The 19,139-nt window shown below is 50.3% G+C and overlaps 9 protein-coding genes across 9 annotated transcripts; 6 read left to right on the top strand and 3 right to left on the bottom strand.

Moving 5' to 3' along the window:
- Window positions 1–661: 661 nt before the first annotated feature.
- On the top strand, window positions 662–2,118 carry LDX57_002165 (uncharacterized protein; the record flags this gene model as incomplete). The annotated part of the gene is made up of 2 exons (XM_046083809.1): window positions 662–1,705; window positions 1,759–2,118. The coding sequence occupies 2 exons, from the start codon at window positions 662–664 to the stop codon at window positions 2,116–2,118; spliced, it is 1,404 nt and encodes a 467-aa protein (XP_045939772.1).
- Window positions 2,119–3,766: 1,648 nt separating this feature from the next.
- Window positions 3,767–5,304, top strand: LDX57_002164 (uncharacterized protein; the record flags this gene model as incomplete). The annotated part of the gene is made up of 8 exons (XM_046083808.1): window positions 3,767–3,858; window positions 3,913–3,980; window positions 4,061–4,066; window positions 4,118–4,235; window positions 4,294–4,393; window positions 4,444–4,594; window positions 4,647–4,903; window positions 4,960–5,304. The coding sequence occupies 8 exons, from the start codon at window positions 3,767–3,769 to the stop codon at window positions 5,302–5,304; spliced, it is 1,137 nt and encodes a 378-aa protein (XP_045939771.1).
- Window positions 5,305–5,834: 530 nt separating this feature from the next.
- Window positions 5,835–6,428, top strand: LDX57_002163 (uncharacterized protein; the record flags this gene model as incomplete). The annotated part of the gene is made up of 1 exon (XM_046083807.1): window positions 5,835–6,428. The coding sequence occupies one exon, from the start codon at window positions 5,835–5,837 to the stop codon at window positions 6,426–6,428; it is 594 nt and encodes a 197-aa protein (XP_045939770.1).
- Window positions 6,429–6,888: 460 nt separating this feature from the next.
- LDX57_002162 (uncharacterized protein) lies at window positions 6,889–7,488 on the top strand (the record flags this gene model as incomplete). Its single annotated transcript, XM_046083806.1, has 1 exon — window positions 6,889–7,488. One exon carries the CDS (start codon window positions 6,889–6,891, stop codon window positions 7,486–7,488), a length of 600 nt encoding a protein of 199 aa, XP_045939769.1.
- Window positions 7,489–8,019: 531 nt separating this feature from the next.
- On the top strand, window positions 8,020–9,069 carry LDX57_002161 (sterol desaturase family protein; the record flags this gene model as incomplete). Its single annotated transcript, XM_046083805.1, has 3 exons — window positions 8,020–8,243; window positions 8,299–8,804; window positions 8,870–9,069. 3 exons carry the CDS (start codon window positions 8,020–8,022, stop codon window positions 9,067–9,069), a joined length of 930 nt encoding a protein of 309 aa, XP_045939768.1.
- Window positions 9,070–9,665: 596 nt separating this feature from the next.
- Window positions 9,666–10,721, bottom strand: LDX57_002160 (uncharacterized protein; the record flags this gene model as incomplete). Its single annotated transcript, XM_046083804.1, has 2 exons — window positions 9,666–10,326; window positions 10,384–10,721. 2 exons carry the CDS (start codon window positions 10,719–10,721, stop codon window positions 9,666–9,668), a joined length of 999 nt encoding a protein of 332 aa, XP_045939767.1.
- Window positions 10,722–12,188: 1,467 nt separating this feature from the next.
- LDX57_002159 (uncharacterized protein) lies at window positions 12,189–12,985 on the bottom strand (the record flags this gene model as incomplete). Its single annotated transcript, XM_046083803.1, has 3 exons — window positions 12,470–12,985; window positions 12,349–12,409; window positions 12,189–12,296 (listed from the first exon to the last, which is right to left on the bottom strand). The coding sequence occupies exons 1-3, from the start codon at window positions 12,592–12,594 to the stop codon at window positions 12,189–12,191; spliced, it is 294 nt and encodes a 97-aa protein (XP_045939766.1). The 5' UTR covers window positions 12,595–12,985.
- Window positions 12,986–13,222: 237 nt separating this feature from the next.
- On the bottom strand, window positions 13,223–14,485 carry LDX57_002158 (uncharacterized protein; the record flags this gene model as incomplete). The annotated part of the gene is made up of 2 exons (XM_046083802.1): window positions 13,223–14,130; window positions 14,338–14,485. The coding sequence occupies 2 exons, from the start codon at window positions 14,483–14,485 to the stop codon at window positions 13,223–13,225; spliced, it is 1,056 nt and encodes a 351-aa protein (XP_045939765.1).
- A 2,201-nt stretch (window positions 14,486–16,686) lies between these two features.
- LDX57_002157 (fungal specific transcription factor domain-containing protein) lies at window positions 16,687–18,031 on the top strand (the record flags this gene model as incomplete). The annotated part of the gene is made up of 3 exons (XM_046083801.1): window positions 16,687–17,150; window positions 17,211–17,704; window positions 17,778–18,031. 3 exons carry the CDS (start codon window positions 16,687–16,689, stop codon window positions 18,029–18,031), a joined length of 1,212 nt encoding a protein of 403 aa, XP_045939764.1.
- Window positions 18,032–19,139: the final 1,108 nt, after the last annotated feature.

The raw sequence follows: 19,139 nt of genomic DNA, 5'->3' as shown, positions 1-19,139 counted from the left end.
GCCTTGGGCAGCCCAGCCGTGGGCGCCTCAGGAAGAGACGGCAATTGGCTTGGCTTGCCGTGGCGAGTGGGGCCGGCAGGAGGAAGGGAAGTATGCATGGCGATCCCTCCTGCTGCCTGGCGTCGATCGACGAGAAGGCCATCTGGCTGCAGTCAGAGGGAACAGATCTGAAGCCATTCTCAAGACATGTGTTCAATATCGGAGCATACCGTCAAATCCTTCTCATCAACAATGTGGATGTGGAGCAACCCGGAGAAGATCAAAAGAAACGGGACATATTCTTCAATTCTATCATGGACGGTGCCATGGTTCAGGTGGCCCTGGACCCAGACCCAAGGCGCTAGTGACCCTGTTTGGTTGTCGATGGCGTGGATGGCAGCATCCTTATTTTCCCCTCTGCCAATCCTCACACGACTCGTCAGCTCTTGAACAAACTCTGGTCTCTTTCTCCCCGGTGCCTGTCCTCTTCAACTCAACTTCGTTCTTTCCCATTTTGCTCCTCATGAGATCATGACTTCTTTCAGCTTGTGACTTTGGTTGTAACTGAACTGCATTACAAGTGGCGATGTCGTGATTCTGTCTTCACCATCACAGCAACTATTCGGACTGTTGCTTGAAACTTCACGCCTTCTCACATTTTTCTTCTCAAAGACTGGGGACCATGCTGTCGCGCAAACCAACAAGTATTCTCTTTGTCGTCCTACTCCTCGTCATCGCCGCCTCCGTTCTAGACCTCCAACTAGGAACCGATTCTCTCGACTCAGCCGCTCTATACCACCGGCGCCCCAAGCATGAATATGAACCCGACTACTGGACATGGGAAACAACCACGCGCTTCAAACAGCCCGATACACGCTCCAAATTCACCATCAGCGACGACGCCATCTGCGACTCCTTCCCTACCCACCTCCTCTCGCGCGTCCAGGTTGTCTTGAAAATCGGCTCCTCCGAAGCCAAAGACCGCCTCGAGACACAGCTAGCCACCGTGACCCGCTGCATCTCTAACCTTCTCATCGTTTCGGACCGCGAGTCCGAGCTGAATGGTCACCACGTATACGACATTCTCGGAACCCTACCAGCGTCGTTCCGCAACAACACCCCAGATTTCGACGCCTACGATGCCATCCAGCAAGGAAAGACGGTCGACTCGGCGGAAGGGTGGCGACTCGATCGCTTCAAATTCCTACCCATGGTGGAGAGCGCATACGGAATGAACCCGACGGCCCAGTGGTTTGTTTTCCTCGAATCAGACACCTACTATGTCTGGGATAACCTGTTCCGTCTCTTGGATCAATTCAACCCATCGGTACCGCTATATTTCGGATCTCCAACGCCAGGACGATGGGCAGGGGACCAGAGAACCTTTTTCGCATACGGAGGAGCGGGATTCGTGCTCTCCGCTGGGGCGGTGGAGCGATTAGTCTCGCGGGGGACTGGCTCGCGAGGAGAATATATCGAGCCGTCGTTGAGTGTGCGATACGAGGAGGTGGTCAAGGGCGACTGTTGCGGGGACTCGGTACTCGGATGGGCGCTGTACGACCACGGCGTGAAACTATCCGGGATGTGGCCGATGTTTAACCCTCATCCGCTACATGGGATCCCGTTCGAAAATGCCTACTGGTGCCAGCCAGTAATCAGCATGCATAAAACGTTTCTGCACGACATGGAAGATTTGGTCAAATGGGAGAACCGACGGGATCGATTGGTAAGCTCTCAGCCCCACAGAGTTACCACGCAATACTGAACCCCAGAGAACAGACACCCCTCCTCTACACCGACCTCTTCGCGCATCTCAAACTCGGCGTCCTCGAACAAAAATCCGAATGGGACAACGGCGACTGGGGCGGCTTCCAAGAACCTCCCGAATCTTCCGCGCATCGGTCATTCGACGACTGTCGAGAAGCATGCCACGAACACGCCGAATGTCTCTCCTACACCTATGATTTCGCGGGACATTGCGTATTCGTCCGAACGATGCGCCTTGGCTCCAGGAAGCCTCATACCCCGGAAGTAAAACTATCAGCTGGCTGGGACGTGCAGAAGATCAAGAATTGGCGGGCCAACCATCAATGCGAGAAACCGCTGTGGATGAAACCGAGCACCACGCGGATATTCTAGATCATTTTACTCTTACATTTCACTATCAATTGGGATCTTGCAGGCGTTTGAGATTTTGGATAGTATTCACCCTTATCTACAGGTTAATGACGGTTGCTGTACATAGACATGATATGATTGGAACGATAGATCACCATAAACTTGGCCAACATGAGTAATACTACAAATCTGCCTTGGATAGAGAAAGACCAAGCTTTGCATGGTCTTCACAAAATCAACTGTCAAGACTCAAAACCTTGCACTGACAGCTACCGGAGTTTAGTGACGCCGGACGGGCCCGGGCTTGCATCGGGTTGATGAGTAGGGGGCGCTGATCTTCATTACCAGCGATTTGGTCTAGAAAAACTCAAATCCCTGAAGAATTTCTAGAAGATGCCTTATTCGATCTTCCACAAGGGCGAGGACTGTTGGCATTTACTCTTTCTACGATGTTCGAGGCCCTGATTATGTGTTCCTAGTTGGCTCTCCTGGTCTATATATATCCTGGTACGAAGCATTCAGGCATCGAAATGTAATACAACACAACCAATATCTGTCTTATAGTGTGACAAAGGGGAGATTTGGTCTGCAAATAATGGATGAAATAATGATTCACTGGCCAATGACGGCGCATCTGAATGCGAACATCAACAGTGATTATAGGAAGTCCGCGGCTTCTCAACGACCACTGGCATCGTCTGTCTTTGAAAACTATTGATGACAGGGAATAGAAGCAACCACGCTGAACGTTCTCATAATAGCTATCGAAGTCGCTACAGACTGCCTGAAGCTCCGTACCTCTTTTTACCGCCAGTTTCTCCGATCATCGCCCTACGGAGTAGCGTGTCTGACTATTGACATCGGCGTCAATCGGTCTTGCCTTGAAATAAATTCCCCATATTTGTTAGCCCTGCAATGCTCCCAGAGGTTCGGCAGCAGTGGAGATTCTATGGCAGAAGTCGAATGTTTGGGGCGTGCGTTCTCGGTTAAAGTACTGGAAAAAATAGATCCATTCCAAGGACTCCTCTATCTGCATGCCTTTTTCAGTAATGTGAGGAATGGACCCATCACTTCTGAGGAGTCGGGATAAGGCAGCCACAGGCAACGATGAGGCAGCTGACCAGGACAACCCTACTTCCACCCGTCGCGACTCAAGGACTTCTGTAGAGTCCTGAATTATGACCAATTAATCCTAAACGGTCAACCAGCGACTGTCCTGCAATCATGAGGACCGTGAGACGCTGCATTCTGACCCACCGAATGCGACTACGGCCACGACCGATGAACCCTGAACCAACCAAGGCCTCTCGTGGCAGCAGTTTAACTCTAAATTGTTAATCTGATCCCTCAACGACGTGACGAAAGAGAGCCGAAAAAAAAAGGGGCAGGCGACCCACCGTCAGGGACCCGACAGGGGAGGCGGTGACGTACTCGAAGGTGTCGAATGGTGCGAGTTTCGGAGATGAAACAAGCCTCCCAATAAACCAAACCTCGCGGGTTGACGTGTACCGCTGCCGATCGCCCTGCCCGTGGTTCTCTTCTCCATCGTCATTTTTTTTTTTCTTTATAATAATAAACGCCCGCGCGCTTTTCCTCTCGACTTGGTTTTTTTTTCCACCCCCAATCGCTGTTCATCCCCCGCCTTGTGCAAACCCTGAATCGCGCCATCATGTCCTCGTCCAAGGATGATCGGAAACTCGAGAGCGGAACGGCCGCTGCGCCGCCCACTGGCACCGGCCTGCACCCCGCGGTCTACATTGTGTGCGTATCGTCTATCTGGGTTGGGAAGTCGGTATACTGAACTGGAACTGTTAGGCTGTGGATCGGATTGAGCTCCAGTGTTATTCTGTTTAACAAATGGGTTCTGTTCTCTGCCAAATTCGGTGAGCTCCAATTGACCCTCGCGTTTTGTCATCGCGTATGTTTTGACCTCGATCGCTGACTCTCGCTTTTTTTTCTTTAGATTTCCGTAAGTCCCTGATCATTGTGGCTGCGCGATCGATGAATTAATACCTTCCAGCGCTGTTCCTTACATCATGGCACATGACTTTCGCGACCGTCATGACCCAGATCCTGGCCCATTTCACCGACAAGCTGGACTCGCGACACAAGGTTCCCATGACGCCGGTGACATATACGTGAGTGATAAGGATAGTGGATTGGATTGGGTCAGGAGCTGACTTGCGTGGTGAATAGCAAGGCGATCGTGCCCATTGGTATCATGTTCAGTTTGAGTCTGATCTGTGGTAACCTGGCCTACCTCTACCTGAGTGTGTCTTTTATCCAGATGCTCAAGGTGAGTTTGTCACAACCAGAGCAAGAAAAGGATACGAACTAACTCTCCAGGCTACCAACGCGGTCGCTACTCTCCTCGCGACCTGGGCTTTCGGAATCGCGCCAGCCAACATGCGCACTCTCGGCAATGTCATGTTTATCGTCGTGGGTGTTGTGATCGCTTCCTTCGGCGAGATCAAATTCGACACGGTGGGATTCCTGAGTACGTCTGCACCATTATAACCCTCCAATCAGACAGGACTAACACAATATAGTTCAAATTGGTGGTATCATCTTCGAGGCGCTCCGTCTGGTCATGGTCCAGCGCCTTCTCAGCTCCTCCGAATTCAAAATGGACCCTCTGGTTTCTCTCTACTACTTCGCGCCAGCCTGCGCCGTGACCAACGGTATCGTCACCTACTTCTATGAACTGCCCCGTCTGACGATGGGCGATATCAACAACCTCGGAATCTCGACCCTCGTCGCGAACGCCCTGGTCGCATTCCTGCTCAACGTCTCTGTCGTCCTTCTGGTGAGTCCCTCCTATTCCCTCGCCCGTATGACAGCATATGAGCTAACTCCTTCTAGATCGGCAAAACATCCGCCGTCGTCCTCACCATGGCCGGTATCCTCAAGGACATCCTCCTGGTCGTCGCATCGATGGTCATCTTCCTGGACCCCGTCACCCTGCAGCAGTTCTTCGGATACTCGATCGCCCTGGGCGGGCTGGTCTACTACAAGCTCGGCGCGGAGAAGATGCGCTCGCTCACCACGGACGTGCGTCTCCAGGTGGGCGAGTACCGTCGCGACAACCCGGCCAAGGTCAAGGGACTTGTCCTCGGTGCCGTCGTTGCCGTCGTCCTGTTCGTGCTGTATGCGGGCAGGCCGTCGCAAGCTGCCGCCGGAGTCGCGTCGGGGGTTCCCGCGACGTAGAGGTTCTGACGGATGTGATGTTGAGATTTTAATGCAGTGTATGATGGGCTATGATGGTTTCTGGAAGTTTGGATTGAGGGTTTGCCGACGATAGGATGGAAGGATGACATAAGATGGGATGCTTTGGGCAGGATGGGTTTGGATACCTTCGCTGTGTGTATATGTTTGGTTACTGTGTACCATATATCTGGATGTGGGATTAGGCTAGAACTGGAGTTTGGGCTGGTTTGATTATAGACAGGACGAAGTTTCTTCTATTAGTGCGGATTGTGTAAGTATTACGTCCTATCTTCATTCACTTTACTAAACCCTTACATGGACAGGTTAGAAATACAAGGTTTCAGAATGATCAGGATAGTGGAAGTTCACGGCTTCATTCATACTTCATCTATCGGCAATATCCGTTTGTTATGCAAATCTTCTGATCTTATAAAAGAGATGGACGGGTACATAGAGACATTTGCTTCACCTACCTGACAAACCTTCACAAGAAGAGGCCTCGAAAGCCGATCTTCTACATCCTCTCCGCTATGGCATCAATGTCTCCATTCGCCAGTTTGCTGCCTCGCCCTGTGTCCACACCATACCCAGATACCATCGAAGACCAAGCCCGTCGCGATCTATTGGAACATCAAGGACTTGAATTCCAAGACCGCGAATCGCCCTACCGCATCACCCTCGAATTCGACGTACCGACCTACGTCGCCTACAGCAACCGCTCCGACATTTTAACGTTCCTGCTCAACCGACTCGTTCGCGCTGTTCGTCGCGGCAAGCCACACAAGCCCTCGACCGAGCGAGACAAGCGCACAGTGTTTTTTCTCGTCACGTACTCTCTCTGGGACCTTGACCGCGTCTCTTTCAGAGAAAACCAGACAGCCGTGCTGGTGCTGGAAAGAATCGCGCACATTCTGCGATCAAAAATCACATATGAAACGCACATGAAAAATGCCTTGGTGGCCGCAGCCTCCGAGGATCCGGGCTGTGAGGGTTTACAGGCTCGATCCGTCGACCAGGAAGGGGGTGTTTCTGTGGTGATGTACCTTTTTGTGATCTATATTGGGGAAAGGAGTGTCTCTTCGCAAGATTCGACGATTCTGCGCCAGGAGGAGTCATGGAGTTGATTATGGAACAACCTGGAGGGTGCACGAACAGTAATCATAGATTGGTGTCATTCCATGTTTGGTGTGATCCTACCCTGCCCGTGCTCTGTTGAAATGCGCCGTGCTTTTACTGAAGCATGGGTAGGTATTACCCAGTTGCAAAGCCCGTGACTTCTATGTTTGAAAAGCATCAAGTGAAGACTAGTAACTGGACACTGCCTAGCAACCTACGCCTAGAATCGCTTAGAAGGGAGCCTGACGTACAATCCCCAACAACCGGTACTTCCCTTCTCAAACGACGCTATCCCAATCAATCAACGTCATCTCTCGTCCCGGACACTCAGCCGGAAGGTTCCTGTCCAGCTCAGGAGGCGTCTATATAATCCTGTATGACTGTCATCCTTCACGACACCAGCAACTCCATCCTCCCTCCCTCTGAGCCATCTACAATCTACAGAGCCTCAAACCTCCTCCAACCACCATGTCGTCTTCTATCCACTCCATGTTCATGCCCTTCAAGGTGACCCTCAATGACCTCGACCGTCAGATGAAGCTCGAGGCCCAGGGGTTCGAGTTCGAAGGCGGCTGCCCCTTCACCATCAACCTATACGGCTACATCAACGAGGCGACTATCTGTTCCGGCATCGAGCACATCCGCAAGGAACTATCCCGCCAGCTCTTCGTCGCGTGCATGGAGCCCCGTCCCTCGAAGACCTCTCTCGCCCGTCGCAACAAAGACACGTATTACCGCGTCAAAGTGACCTTCAACATCGCGACCGCCCCGCTCAGCCCGAAGCCCGAGCCCGACGATGCCCAGGTCATCACCACGGCGATTATCTGGCATCTGGGCTCGAGTCGGGATCTGGAGCTCGTGAATAATGCGTACGAGAAGCGGGGCAAGTGTCGCGGCCAGGATATCGTGGTGCTCCGCGTGAAGGTGGTCCCTGAGGGAGTGAAGGATTGTGTGTATTTCTATCCTCGAGACCCTGCTATCGATGCTGACCTAGAGTCAGTGGGGGAGACTGAGTTCGTGGACGCTTTGAGTGATGAGGGTGAGATTGATGGGTGGGTCTTCCTTTGAAGGGTTCTCACCTGCCAGAGTCGTTTGGTTTCTGGTGTTTCGTTCCTGCTCTGATGTTCAGATTGTCATTGTACTTAATTTATCGTTTGTCTGTTTGGATTATGATTTTTTGGTTAAGGGAGATTGCGGGGTCAAACTCTGGGTAGCAAAAGTTTTGTATGAAAAGTGAATGTGATTTCTGTTTTTATTTCGATTCTTCATTCATCTTAAAAGCTAAATGTGAAAATAACATGTCGGTTGCAGGTTGAGGAGAAATGGGTAATTGCGAGTAGGTGAACTCCGTGTAGGGAATTGCCGCCGGGAAGAGACGATTCCGTGTGGGTTGTTCCATGTAGGGAATCCCCGTGCTCACCACTGCGTTTCGTAGCCGTTGTGCAGGTAGGGATTCGCCATGTAGGGATTCCCCATGTGGGTATTTCCCATGCATAAAAGGCAGCTACTCTCCGCCTCTATCGGGATCCAAGAGAAACAAAGACCCAGGAAATTTTCACTTTCATTGTTCTATAATTTGTGATTCCATTGCCCGGAATCATGGATGTCTTTCTGGACGTTCTGGATACTTTCGTCTTCGACAAGTTCTATGCGTCGATCCTCCCTGCGACCAATATAGACAATGGAACGCTACCCACGGGTGCGCTCTACAATCAGCATATCAACCTCTACTACCCCTTGGAACCGTCGCAATGGGTGGAGGCAAGCTCCTGGAAGCGGGATGATATGGCCAGACAGGCCGTTTCGCTATTTCTCATCACATGGTGAGTTTGTCACTCCTTTACTGCTCATGCCATGGCAGACCTAACAATTCCACAGGTTCTTCGGCATAGCCATGTACCTCATCGGCAGCACCATCATCTACCACACCCTCTTCGACAAGAACATGCTGAACCATCCGCGCTGTCTCCCCAACCAAATCCAACAAGAGATCCGTCATGCTCTAACGACCATGCCGACCATGGCCATTCTCACCGTCCCGTTCTTCCTGGCCGAGATCCGCGGATACTCGAAACTATACGACTTTAGCGACGGCGCTCCATTCCCGTTATACCAGTGGCTGCAGTATCCGCTTTTCATCTGCTTCACCGACTGCGGCATCTACTGGATTCATCGCGGAGAACACCACCCCTCGGTATACAGCTGGCTGCACAAACCGCACCATAAATGGATCATGCCGACGCCGTTTGCCAGCTACGCGTTCCACCCGCTCGATGGATGGGGTCAGAGTCTCCCGTATCATATCTTCCCGTTCATCTTCCCGCTGCAGAAGTGTGCTTATATCGGGCTGTTTGTCTTCGTGACGATGTGGACGTTATTGATTCGTAAGTTTTCTTGGGTTTCATCGGCGGTAACATATGGTTGCAGAATCCGTGCTAATGATTTCCAGATGATGCCGAGTATCTGTCCAACTCGAAAGTCGTGAACGGCGCCGCTTGCCATACCATGCACCACCTGTACTTCAACTATAACTATGGTCAGTACACGACATTCTGGGATCGGTTTACCGGCACGTACCGCGAGCCCAAACGCGATGGCTTCGGCGAGAAGCAATATTGTGCCAAGAACGCCCTTGGCAAGAGCAGCTGAGGCGTTGGGAATGTATGATGAAGTGTGTAAATAGTATGTATTACTTAATGTATAATCGTGTCATCATTGAGGCAGCGGTTCGTGGACTTCCAACCACGAAAACCCGTGAAAAACGTATGGTTCGGTTGTAGTCTCGTGTAGGCCGTTCGATGCGAACACACAGAACTATAACACTGCTGTTTTGACAAATGAGCCGGGTGCATATAGATTTGACCAAGTGGATGAGGGCTGATTCGATGGTCACTGTTCAATCGATCCAGATAGTGGTGTTGGTCTGCGAATCGAACCTCCTATATGAATCTAGGCGGCAGATGGACGCCTAGTCGTGGCGAATAGAATTATTGCGACCGTCGACTAGTTGTGTTTGTTCCAGTGCCGGAGTATCGCTGACTAGTCAGCCTTTGGGGATAGTCATCAACTAAGCAGATCTCAGCAGCCTTGAAATACGGCGCTTGGTAGCGATCCTGTCGTGTCATACTATGTCTCGTCCTCATTTTGATTGAAGACACGCGTAGGATCGGTTCAACTCTTCAACGCTGGTCAATCTTGTGTTCATCCAGGTCAAGTACCCCAAGGAACAGTAGATAGTCCTAAAATCACCCATCAGCAGGACCACACCGCTCGATAAATTCATGCAAGTCTTCCAAATCATCCGTTGCCGCACTATCGAGGTATCGAATTGACGCTTGCTGTTTATTAGAGGCATTCAACGTAGCGGTCAATAGACACCAAAGCTCTTCCGCATGCTGCGGATACCCTAGCAGCAGGTACCGTTCTTTGCCCAGTCGAGCGATGGTAGAATCCCAGATACCTTTCCAGTCGCGAGCTGCGTTTTCGATGCTTTTGGCTGGGAGGTAGCCGAGAAACCCGGCTCTGGCTTGGAATGCCAGGGTGTTCATCGCTATGTTCACGGTCAGTCGGTTTTGATCCAAGATCAGACGGTCAAGTGCCGAACTCCACGGGAACATACCGTATATCAAGATCAAGAGGTGCTCGACTGACGGCGACCGATGCCAAGCTATCGGATCACCTGGGTTAGAATGACTGAGCAGTTGTCCTAGTGCCTCGCGTAGCGGTGGTATTGGCGGCGCGTCAGCATGCGAGGCAGCACTGGTACTGAAAGCAGCTGCTCCGTCTGCCTCCCATAGTTCAGTAGGCCAGGGAAAGTCGCAGTTCAGCTCGAAGCTCGACAGGGAGGGATGGTTCTTGAAACAGACTGTAAGGAATCCATCTGCTAGAAAGACCCAAGATGCGACCCTAAGAAATTGTTAGAGGGTGACAAAACGTGCGCAACGCAGGTTGGTGCGAAATTACCGTATACAAGCTTCCTCTGCAACCATCTCTCTCCACGTAGTATCATCACAGACACTCGGAGTCATGCTTCGCCTCAGCTGGAAAAATCCCAGCGATCGCAGAACGGAGACGAGGCATGGATGTCGGATGATGCGGATGCGTCGTCTCGTGTCTATCTGGTCTTGTCCGAATTGGAGCATCTCCATGATCAAAGCGCTTTGAATCAATTGGACTGTGGGCAGCAGCTTCGTTGGATTCGTCAACGACACCGGTGGCAATGTTGAAAGATTCGTGATCTGTCGGAAAATGAGTTCTTCGGCCGCATCCAAGAGCCGAGGTGGTAGAGCTGTTCCGCCCATTGGGGAGGTGTATGCTGCGCCGGCCAGACAGATCGAGAGTAGCAAGAAACTAGAAACATTCCCTGGATCAAAGGTTGGGAAATGAACAACGGGTAGATGCCAATGAAGTGAATGAAAGAAAGCTGAGATGAAAGCAAAAAGATTCGTGGCCGTGAAAAGTGATGTTAGTTCCAACATGTCTAAAGGCCGCTGCTGTTCTCCGTTGACAGGACCCATTGACTTGGAGATTTCGACCAGCTCTCTCAGGACATTGTTAAGTTGTTTCAGCAGTTTCGGCGAGAAGGAGTCGTCAGATAGTAAACCAATAGGTAGAAAGTCACTAGGAAAGGGAATGTCCCCAATAATGGTTGGAGGATGGACAGGCACCAGCTCGTGTTCGAGGTGGGAATAAAGCCCTTCCAGGTTCCTCCGGACCGAATACTCGGCGGTTTTCCCAATGGCAAGCCTGTCCATACCTGCAGATGGATCCGTGAAGTACCGAAGGAACGAGAACGGATCATCTCTCCTCGAGGAGTAGGAAATGGAGGTAGATAAGGATAATGATGATGGCGCGGGCGACGCAGTTGCCGTTCTGAGAGTAGATGATGGCGAAGAAATATCTGTCGAGCAGTCCACTCCTGCCAAAGAAGCTGTCTCCTGGCCTGCGTAGGTACATCCCCGTTTCAGAGATTGACAGCGAGAACATGGGTTTTTCCTATCACAAGCTGTCTTGGCAGCCGAACAGGCATCACAAGACAGCCGTTTCCTACCGGGCTTACTCGCCGCCGGTAAAGGCTGGTTGTATTTCTTTGCACATGCTTTGCTGTGCCTTCGCGCAACCTCCCTATACACCAGAATGTTACAATAGTCCCAGTATCTAGCATCTGCCGTACTTACGACTTTGAAAAGGCTTTGCTGCAGATTGGACAAGTGAAAGAGAGCTCACGCGTATCTGGAAGTGCCCTGTCAGCATTCATCAACATAGGGGATCCTCTCGGGCTTTACGTGTTTCTTGGTGGCGCAAGAGATGCGACCTTCTCTGATAGGATTTCCTACACTCTGGACATTCAAACATGATGCTGCGGGCTCCAAAGAGACATTATCGCATGATGGCGAGCGTTGAAGAAGTGTAGAATTCCGCCGAGTAGCGCCGCATTTCTCCCCTTAATGTGACTAAGCCGGTCGCATCGGAGAGTTGTTGCATAACCAGCTATGCTTGATTACTTATTAGTGCATGCATAAATGCCAGCTCCCTGTCGGCGATTTTCGGCTCCCACTGCAACAATGAGATCGTTTGGTCTCTGTGGTAATTTTGTTATTTCTTCCTCATTATGAATCGGTAATTGGCCAATGTTCCCTAATTTTCTTACAAGTACTTGGGTATTGTTGTCTAATTTTACGATGTCCTGACCCAATATATATTCCGAATCCCGTCGCTTGTATGACCATAGAACACCGGACCATCTGATTACTTGCCCTGATCCTGTGCTAAGTATTGAATTCGACATTAAGCAACATTGGAACAAGTAGGAGATTTCCCGGCCGTTTAACGAGGATATCCTTGCCCTCGACAGCACGACCCGAAGCACTGGTCCCCTACATCTTTATCAGCTATGCATTTCTCAAAGACTAGCATCGATCTGCTTACCATTATATGGCTGCTCAAGACGGCTGCAAGAAACACATTTCGTCTGTTGAGGAGGTTTTGACTGTGCCCTATGTCATGTCAGTATGAGATAGATTCATCGATCCAGTGGTGATAAACTTACTCGGATAGCGGAAACAATGTTACCTCCGAATCATTGTCTGATAGCTTGTTGTGTTTCTGGTCGCCTTTACGAAACAGCGTGTGAAGCTTTGAGCGAACGTTGTTCTTCAGATCTTTGCCTGTCATGATGACCAGGAAACGTAGGAAGGTGATGAATGTCGAGTGTCGTTCTCAGGGGTTTACAAGTACATATACCGCCATGAGTGTACAAGGCCAACGGATGATATCATGAAAGGTATGTCACCAGTCGAGCCTTAGCGCAGGTCTACATACCATCCTAGAACATCCCGGCGAAGTACCGATATAATTGGCCAACGCCGTTGGAATGAAGACTCCGGTTGGAATGCTCGCCGAACGGCCCTTGCTGATCTGAGGTCAGTAAGCGAAGGATTACGTGCCAGTTAGCCAGCCCTGCAGGTCGGTGTGTGATCAGGCTACTGGCTGATCGCCGAAATTTTCCTTTAGAGTCATACGGCATTCGCTTGATTCAAGGCTCTGCCCGCTTGGCCAGGGCCCATATTCGGAGTTTCCGTATTGTTAACCTAAGCATGTTTGTCGATACATGTTGGTAGGTATATTTCGTTTTATGAGTAATCGCCAACGAGTGACTATTGGATTAGATTAGATTGTAAAGTAGCATCTGCTGGAAATAGGACCCAAGTTCACAAAATGGATGTCAAGCACTGATGGCGAACAGACTCTAGCATCTATTTTGTCGGAAACTCTACTCTATATTCTCAATATATCTGGACTCTTAGAACTTGGTCCTCAGACCCCATCCCGCGCAGATAATCCTAGCGACCACAAAGGCAACAGTGGCTGTAAAGTACAAAACACCCCCGAAAATGATTAGACCCTGATAACCACCATTATCCGCCTCCTGGACAGCCCCGGCAATCGGTATCCCGGTGAGAGTCCCAACACTGACAATCGTAAATGTCGTCCCGGTCCTTTTCCCATAGTCCTCTGTCGCGCAGACCTGAGAAATACAGACAGGAGTCAGACTGATGGCTGCTCCGCTCCAGAAACCGAAGAATACCGCGTAGCAAATAATTGCTGCCAAGTTCCTTCCCGCAGCCAGCCATAATGCCAAAGTGAGGGTGGAACAGATCAGCGACGTGAGGATCATAATGTTGAACCGGCCAAATTTATCGGCAATCAAACCCGGCAGAAATCGACCGGGAATGGCGCCGATATTGAGGAATATGATTTGAGAATAGGCAAGAGTATCCGCGACACCAACATGGACGGCGTAGGAGGCAATGTATGTAATGGGGATGAATACTGCAAATTCAACCAGGAAGATGGCGACCACGGTCGAGGCAAATTTGATCTCTTTGAGCGCTTTGAAGTCGATAAAAGCTCCAGCCTTCTTATTAGGTGGAAGTCTTGTTTGCAAGAGCAGACAGGCTAAACCGAGAAGAATAGCAGAGAGAATGGCAATGATGCGGACTGCCCATGGGAATCCTATTTTAGGCGCGGCGAATACTATGATCAGCGGAAATATAATGCCTCCCAGGCCGCCAGCTGTGCAAGCTATTCCCGTTGCAAGACCTCGACGAACGTTGAACCAGTGCCCTACGCATGAAACGGCGGGCGTAAAAAGCGTGCAGGCTGAGAGGCCGCCTAGAACACTGAAGGAAAGGAAGATCTGGTAATATTCTGCATTCTGTCAGGACTAGAAACGTCTTCGTGTATCTGGAGAAATTAGAAACATGCCTTGACTGAAGCTCAAACAGATCAAGGAAGCAACCATTCCAATAGATCCGGGGACGACCACGTAAACTGGCCCATATGCGTCAAATATCGGGCCTGTAAACGACCTATAAGCCTCGAGACATGATAAGTCCGGAAGGCGGAATGACCTACCAGTTTGAGCACCGGCAAAATAAAGAAAGAACCCGTAGGCACCGTAGATCCATCCAATGCTAGACTCGGAATAATCATTGAGTTGGTGGGAGCTTGTCCAGGCATGAAGAATACCCAGGGAATTGAGAAGCCCCATGGACGGAATCATGGCGCACCATGAGCCTAATACAACTAGCCATGCTCGTAGTCCTCCTTCAGGATAGTCGCTCTCTCCTGATCGTACATCCTGAGGGCTGTGATGGACTTCTTTTGCTTCCATCTCGCTCTTGGTCGATATTGTTAAAACAGTCTTTCGGAACACGGATGAAAGGGTATCAAAACAATCGGAGTTCTTGGGTGGATGAGGGGACAATTATCGCAAGAGGATGAATTGTAAGTTTATCAACGATATCTTCATCCTTTAAAGACATTGAAAAACAGTGTAGAAACAGTCGGAAAGAAGCCGTGGGCCGGCCAGGGCAGTGAATGGAGCAGAAATGGGCTCTCTGACGGTGGCGAACATGGTCCAGGCCAGGAACAACTCGGCGATCCAATTGAATAATTTGCCAACTCACTCTGTTGCTGAAGGTATAGCTAAGGTTGACTGAATGTTGTTGTGGGCCTGAAGAGATCATTCGGCCATCTCCAGCGGTCATTGGGTGAACAATGTTGACCCACTTGAAACGGTAGTTGAAGTTCGGCGGACAGACAACAGGCCATGTCGGATGTGAGATGCTCAATAAGCGTACCTGCCTATTTGCCCAAGAGTTCTGCGTCTTGAGTAGTGACAGATGGGCGACCAGGGAATGGCGTCAAGTTGTTCGTTACATCTTGGCTCAATACTTCAAATCGCAGATAGGAATCGCAACATGTCTGGACAGCGGGCAGGCTTTCATGCTTAGGAATGAAAGGTCTCAGTCCAAATTCTATACGTCCGAGGCAGACTCCTATTAAACTATTGAAGTCCTGTCAATAGTGAAGTTGCCTATATCGACGAAATTGTATAATGGAGAAGCCAGAACCTCAAACGACGCCAGCCGCCCAGGATTTGCCCTGGTCCGACAACGAATGAACAATGAACGTATTTTAGATCTGTCTTTCTGCTCGTCGATCGTTCTGATCTTGGAAGAAATTGTGCTCGATTAGAAATCGAACCCACCTCCTAGACCACGGCTGATTGAAATGTGGGTCTTTCCGAGAGCGCCTTCTGCTAACATCGGCGAACCGTCATCGATGGCGAATCAGGCTGTTACTTCGCCGACGGAGCCGTCCCAGATATAAGAAGTCCGTGCAGTTTGAATCCATCTTCTGAGAATCCGCCGCCACGCACCGGCGAACGAAGAGTCTCACCAAGTTGCTTAGCAATAATGGCCACGACAGGACAAAGGCCACGGGCAAGCAATGTCAGCCGCCCCTACCGATCCAAACGACACCCTCCATGTGATCAATGCCGACGTAGGAAGTTGCGCTGTCAGGGACCCGGAGATGAAGGGTGCGAGCGGTGTCGAACTACTTCTAGTCATTGCTCCTTCCTGGCAATTGGTAGATCTAGGGGAACAGACCAGTTACCCAATCGATCCTCGGATGGGATCAGTCCGATGCCTACCCAAGAGCAAGGCGACATCACAGTGAATACCGAAACAGATTTCGCTCACCACATAGAGCCAAATATTGCAGCTGAATTATGGCCAAATCCCCCATCTGGGGAGGCGTCGGTGGAAGACCATCTAGCCCCTCTTATATATCGGCTCCCTGAAAGATCACCGGCCCAGGCAATTCAGTCACTGGACCTCTTGAATGGGTTCTCTTCTCAACTGATCGGTTCTTCTGGGGAATCCGACCCATGGTTGCTTCGGCATGGAAAGTTCGACGACCGCGGATATATGCTATTTCATCAAGTGCATTTTCGCAATGCAGGCGGAGTTCCAGTCGAGAAAAAGATCCCAGCGCATTTCTTGATCAGTGCCAATGCAGTATACGAGTCTGCGAAAGACACGACCAGGTACGGGAAAGAAGATAGACGGGAGGAATTAAATAGTTTGGTACCACTCGAATGTGGTCAGAGACTGGTCTCTTTGTATGCTGTCCTTTTACCAGTGCATTTTCAACAAACCACTGATAGCAGAACTCTCTAGGTTCATCAAGTTTGTCTTCCCAACTTTGCCTATAATATCTCGATCTCTACTCGGTCTCTCCGCCTCTAGAACGGTTCCAGACGAACAAGTTCTCGAGTCCATTCCCGTCCAGCTTCTTGCAGCTATATATGCAACCGCCTACCAATTCATCAAATTCGACGACTATCTAAGTGTCTTAAATGCGTACACTAACCCACCAACCTCAGAGCTTTGGCGTATGGTGATCGAACTCATTATGTCTGACATTCACACGTCGCATCTCTCCACTCTACAAGCAGGCCTCCTATATCTCCACCGGGGCTTACAAGGCCCTGAAAATGCCATTGCAGACAGTCCTTTTATTTGGTCATTTCTAGGCCTGTTGGTGGGTATCGCCACATGCCTCGGCCTGCAACTGGAATGTCGACTGATGGGTCTCCCTGCCTGGGAAAAGCGTCTTCGACGTCGGCTCTGGTGGGCACTCTATGCAGAGGACAAATGGCGCAGCCTGTTAATGGGGAGACCACCGTACATTAGGAACGATGAGTGGGATGTAGAAGATCTTGATGATGACGATTTTAGACTCGATGGCATGCCTGTAGAGTTATTACTTTCCGCGACAACGGAAAACGAATATCAACGGAACACCTTACATGCACAAGTGTTCAGGAACTTTGTTGATCTAGCGAAAATTGCCGAAGAACTGCAACACTCCTTATTGTACGTTCACTGTTTACGCGGGCCGATATCGCCTGCTCCTCGCTAACCCTAAGTTCGCAGCTCCCTCCGCGCTGCTCAGCGCCTTTCCACCAACTTCAAAGAAACACTACAGAAGGCTCAGGTGCTTCTGCGACATCTTAAAGAATGGTACTCAAACCTTCCGCCGACCCTCAAACTCCGAAACCGGACGTTTCCAGCCCCCGATTCCACAGATCATCGTCCGCACCAACACACTAACCCCCTGCACTTTGCCTACATCCTTCTTGAGGTCTTCGTTTTCAGATCGCTCCTCCGCCCCATGGTTCGATCTGCCGCCCCACCGCGTTTATTCGAAGAGACAGACCTCCAGAATGCCTTTACCGATCAGGTAGATGATTACATTGCGCAGATTGTAGATTGTGATGAAGTTGAGCCAACACCGGCAATTGACATGTGCAACGGCGGCAGCAGTGTACATGCAACACTCACAGCTGCAGAGAACTGTGCGGCACGTATGATTCGGTTTGTTATGCGTATGCCGTGTAGTGAAGGGGGTGTTGAGTTTTGGTACTCCTGTATGCTTCTCCCTCTTGCCACAATCGGTCGAGAATCGACTCGAACGGTGGAAGCTAACCAGGAATCAAACAGGGACTCGTATTGGTTTCGCCACAACGTCGAACTTCATGTTGCTATTGCTTGTCCAAGCGCCTTCTGCAGACCACGCGACCCGTGCCCATAAACTACTACATATGTGGCGACAGACTATCCGAAGGCAGTGTCAGGGAAATGAATGGATGAAGCTGGCTCTTGTAAGACTGGATGGTCCGCACTGGAAAGGGCTAGACAGAAGCTACTACCTGCCTAAACATGTTAAAGAGTCAGTCAATATGGCTGGGCAATGATTGCTGTTAGTGATTCCCCAAAGCGGGGTACGCGCATCTCCTACTGACTGACACTTGCCTGTTCGTTCTTCGCTACTCAAGTGATCAGTGTCTCATAATCAGGAATATGTATGTAAGTATTTCAGAGAAAATACGAATTATAGTGATCGACTCTCAAGCAAGATATAGCATAGTTTGAGGAGCTGACCAGTTCGGAAAATCCTCCGCTTGGTTGTCTGGGGGACGGAGAAATGCTTGAAGATCCCCTTCAAACTGACCTGCTCCAATCCCTTCGTGAAAGCATAACCCAATAATACCCCCAAATGGATTCGAAAAGCCCCCCTTCCTTGACGGAAGCTGATACCTCCGTAATTAAGGTGATAAAGAGAGATTAAGCGGTCTGATGCGTCCCCATTATTTGAGGTAAGCTTGGATGCTCCCCGCTGGTTATGGACTGGATTATATGCATTTTAGCGGTATACATAATCCTTCAAGTACGGTACGCTTTACTTTCTGGTGTACATCCTGGTTAGTTTAATCTCCTCTGTCGATGTTTTGATCGAGAAAAGGTCCGGCCCGCCGGGTATCATGACGTGTTCAACGCTCGGTAATTGCTCTCGCAGTAGAACGGCCGCTGCCGAGACACGAATTTACTCTAGCGGATGTACGGCTTACGGCGCCGATCACCGTGTTGCATCTTACTCGCTTCGTCGCAGCTGGCACTCTCCCTGCTCGTCATGCATCCCGAATGGGAGCGTAGGACTTGGATGGAATGAATGAGAGGAGAGGAACAGTTCAGACACTCTTTATGGATAGGTGAATGGGCGACTCGAGGCCGCTCAGATCTATGCCGCTCGAATCCGCAATGGTCGGATCCTGTTTCTCGCATTGTGCGGGGATACCTCCATTGCGCCTGAATCAGGTTTCGACTGCTTATCGCAACTGTTCTTGAGGAGGAGTGGGCCACTGCCGCGGCGTGCTCAAAGACTTGCCGTTCTAGGGCAAGATAATGAGTACACCAATCCAACCAGAATAGAGCCAAAGACCGCCAAGGGAATATCCCATCTTGGGTCTCCGGTCAATTAGAAAGTCGTCCCTAATAACTCTGAGTCACTCCGGGGGGGTTGCT

This window comes from Aspergillus melleus (assembly GCF_016097325.1).
Source record: "Aspergillus melleus strain CBS 546.65 chromosome Unknown contig1, whole genome shotgun sequence".
Taxonomy (NCBI): Eukaryota; Fungi; Ascomycota; class Eurotiomycetes; order Eurotiales; family Aspergillaceae; genus Aspergillus; species Aspergillus melleus.
The sequence above is the reverse complement of the archived record's forward strand: the minus strand, read 5'-3'. Positions and strand labels throughout refer to the sequence as shown.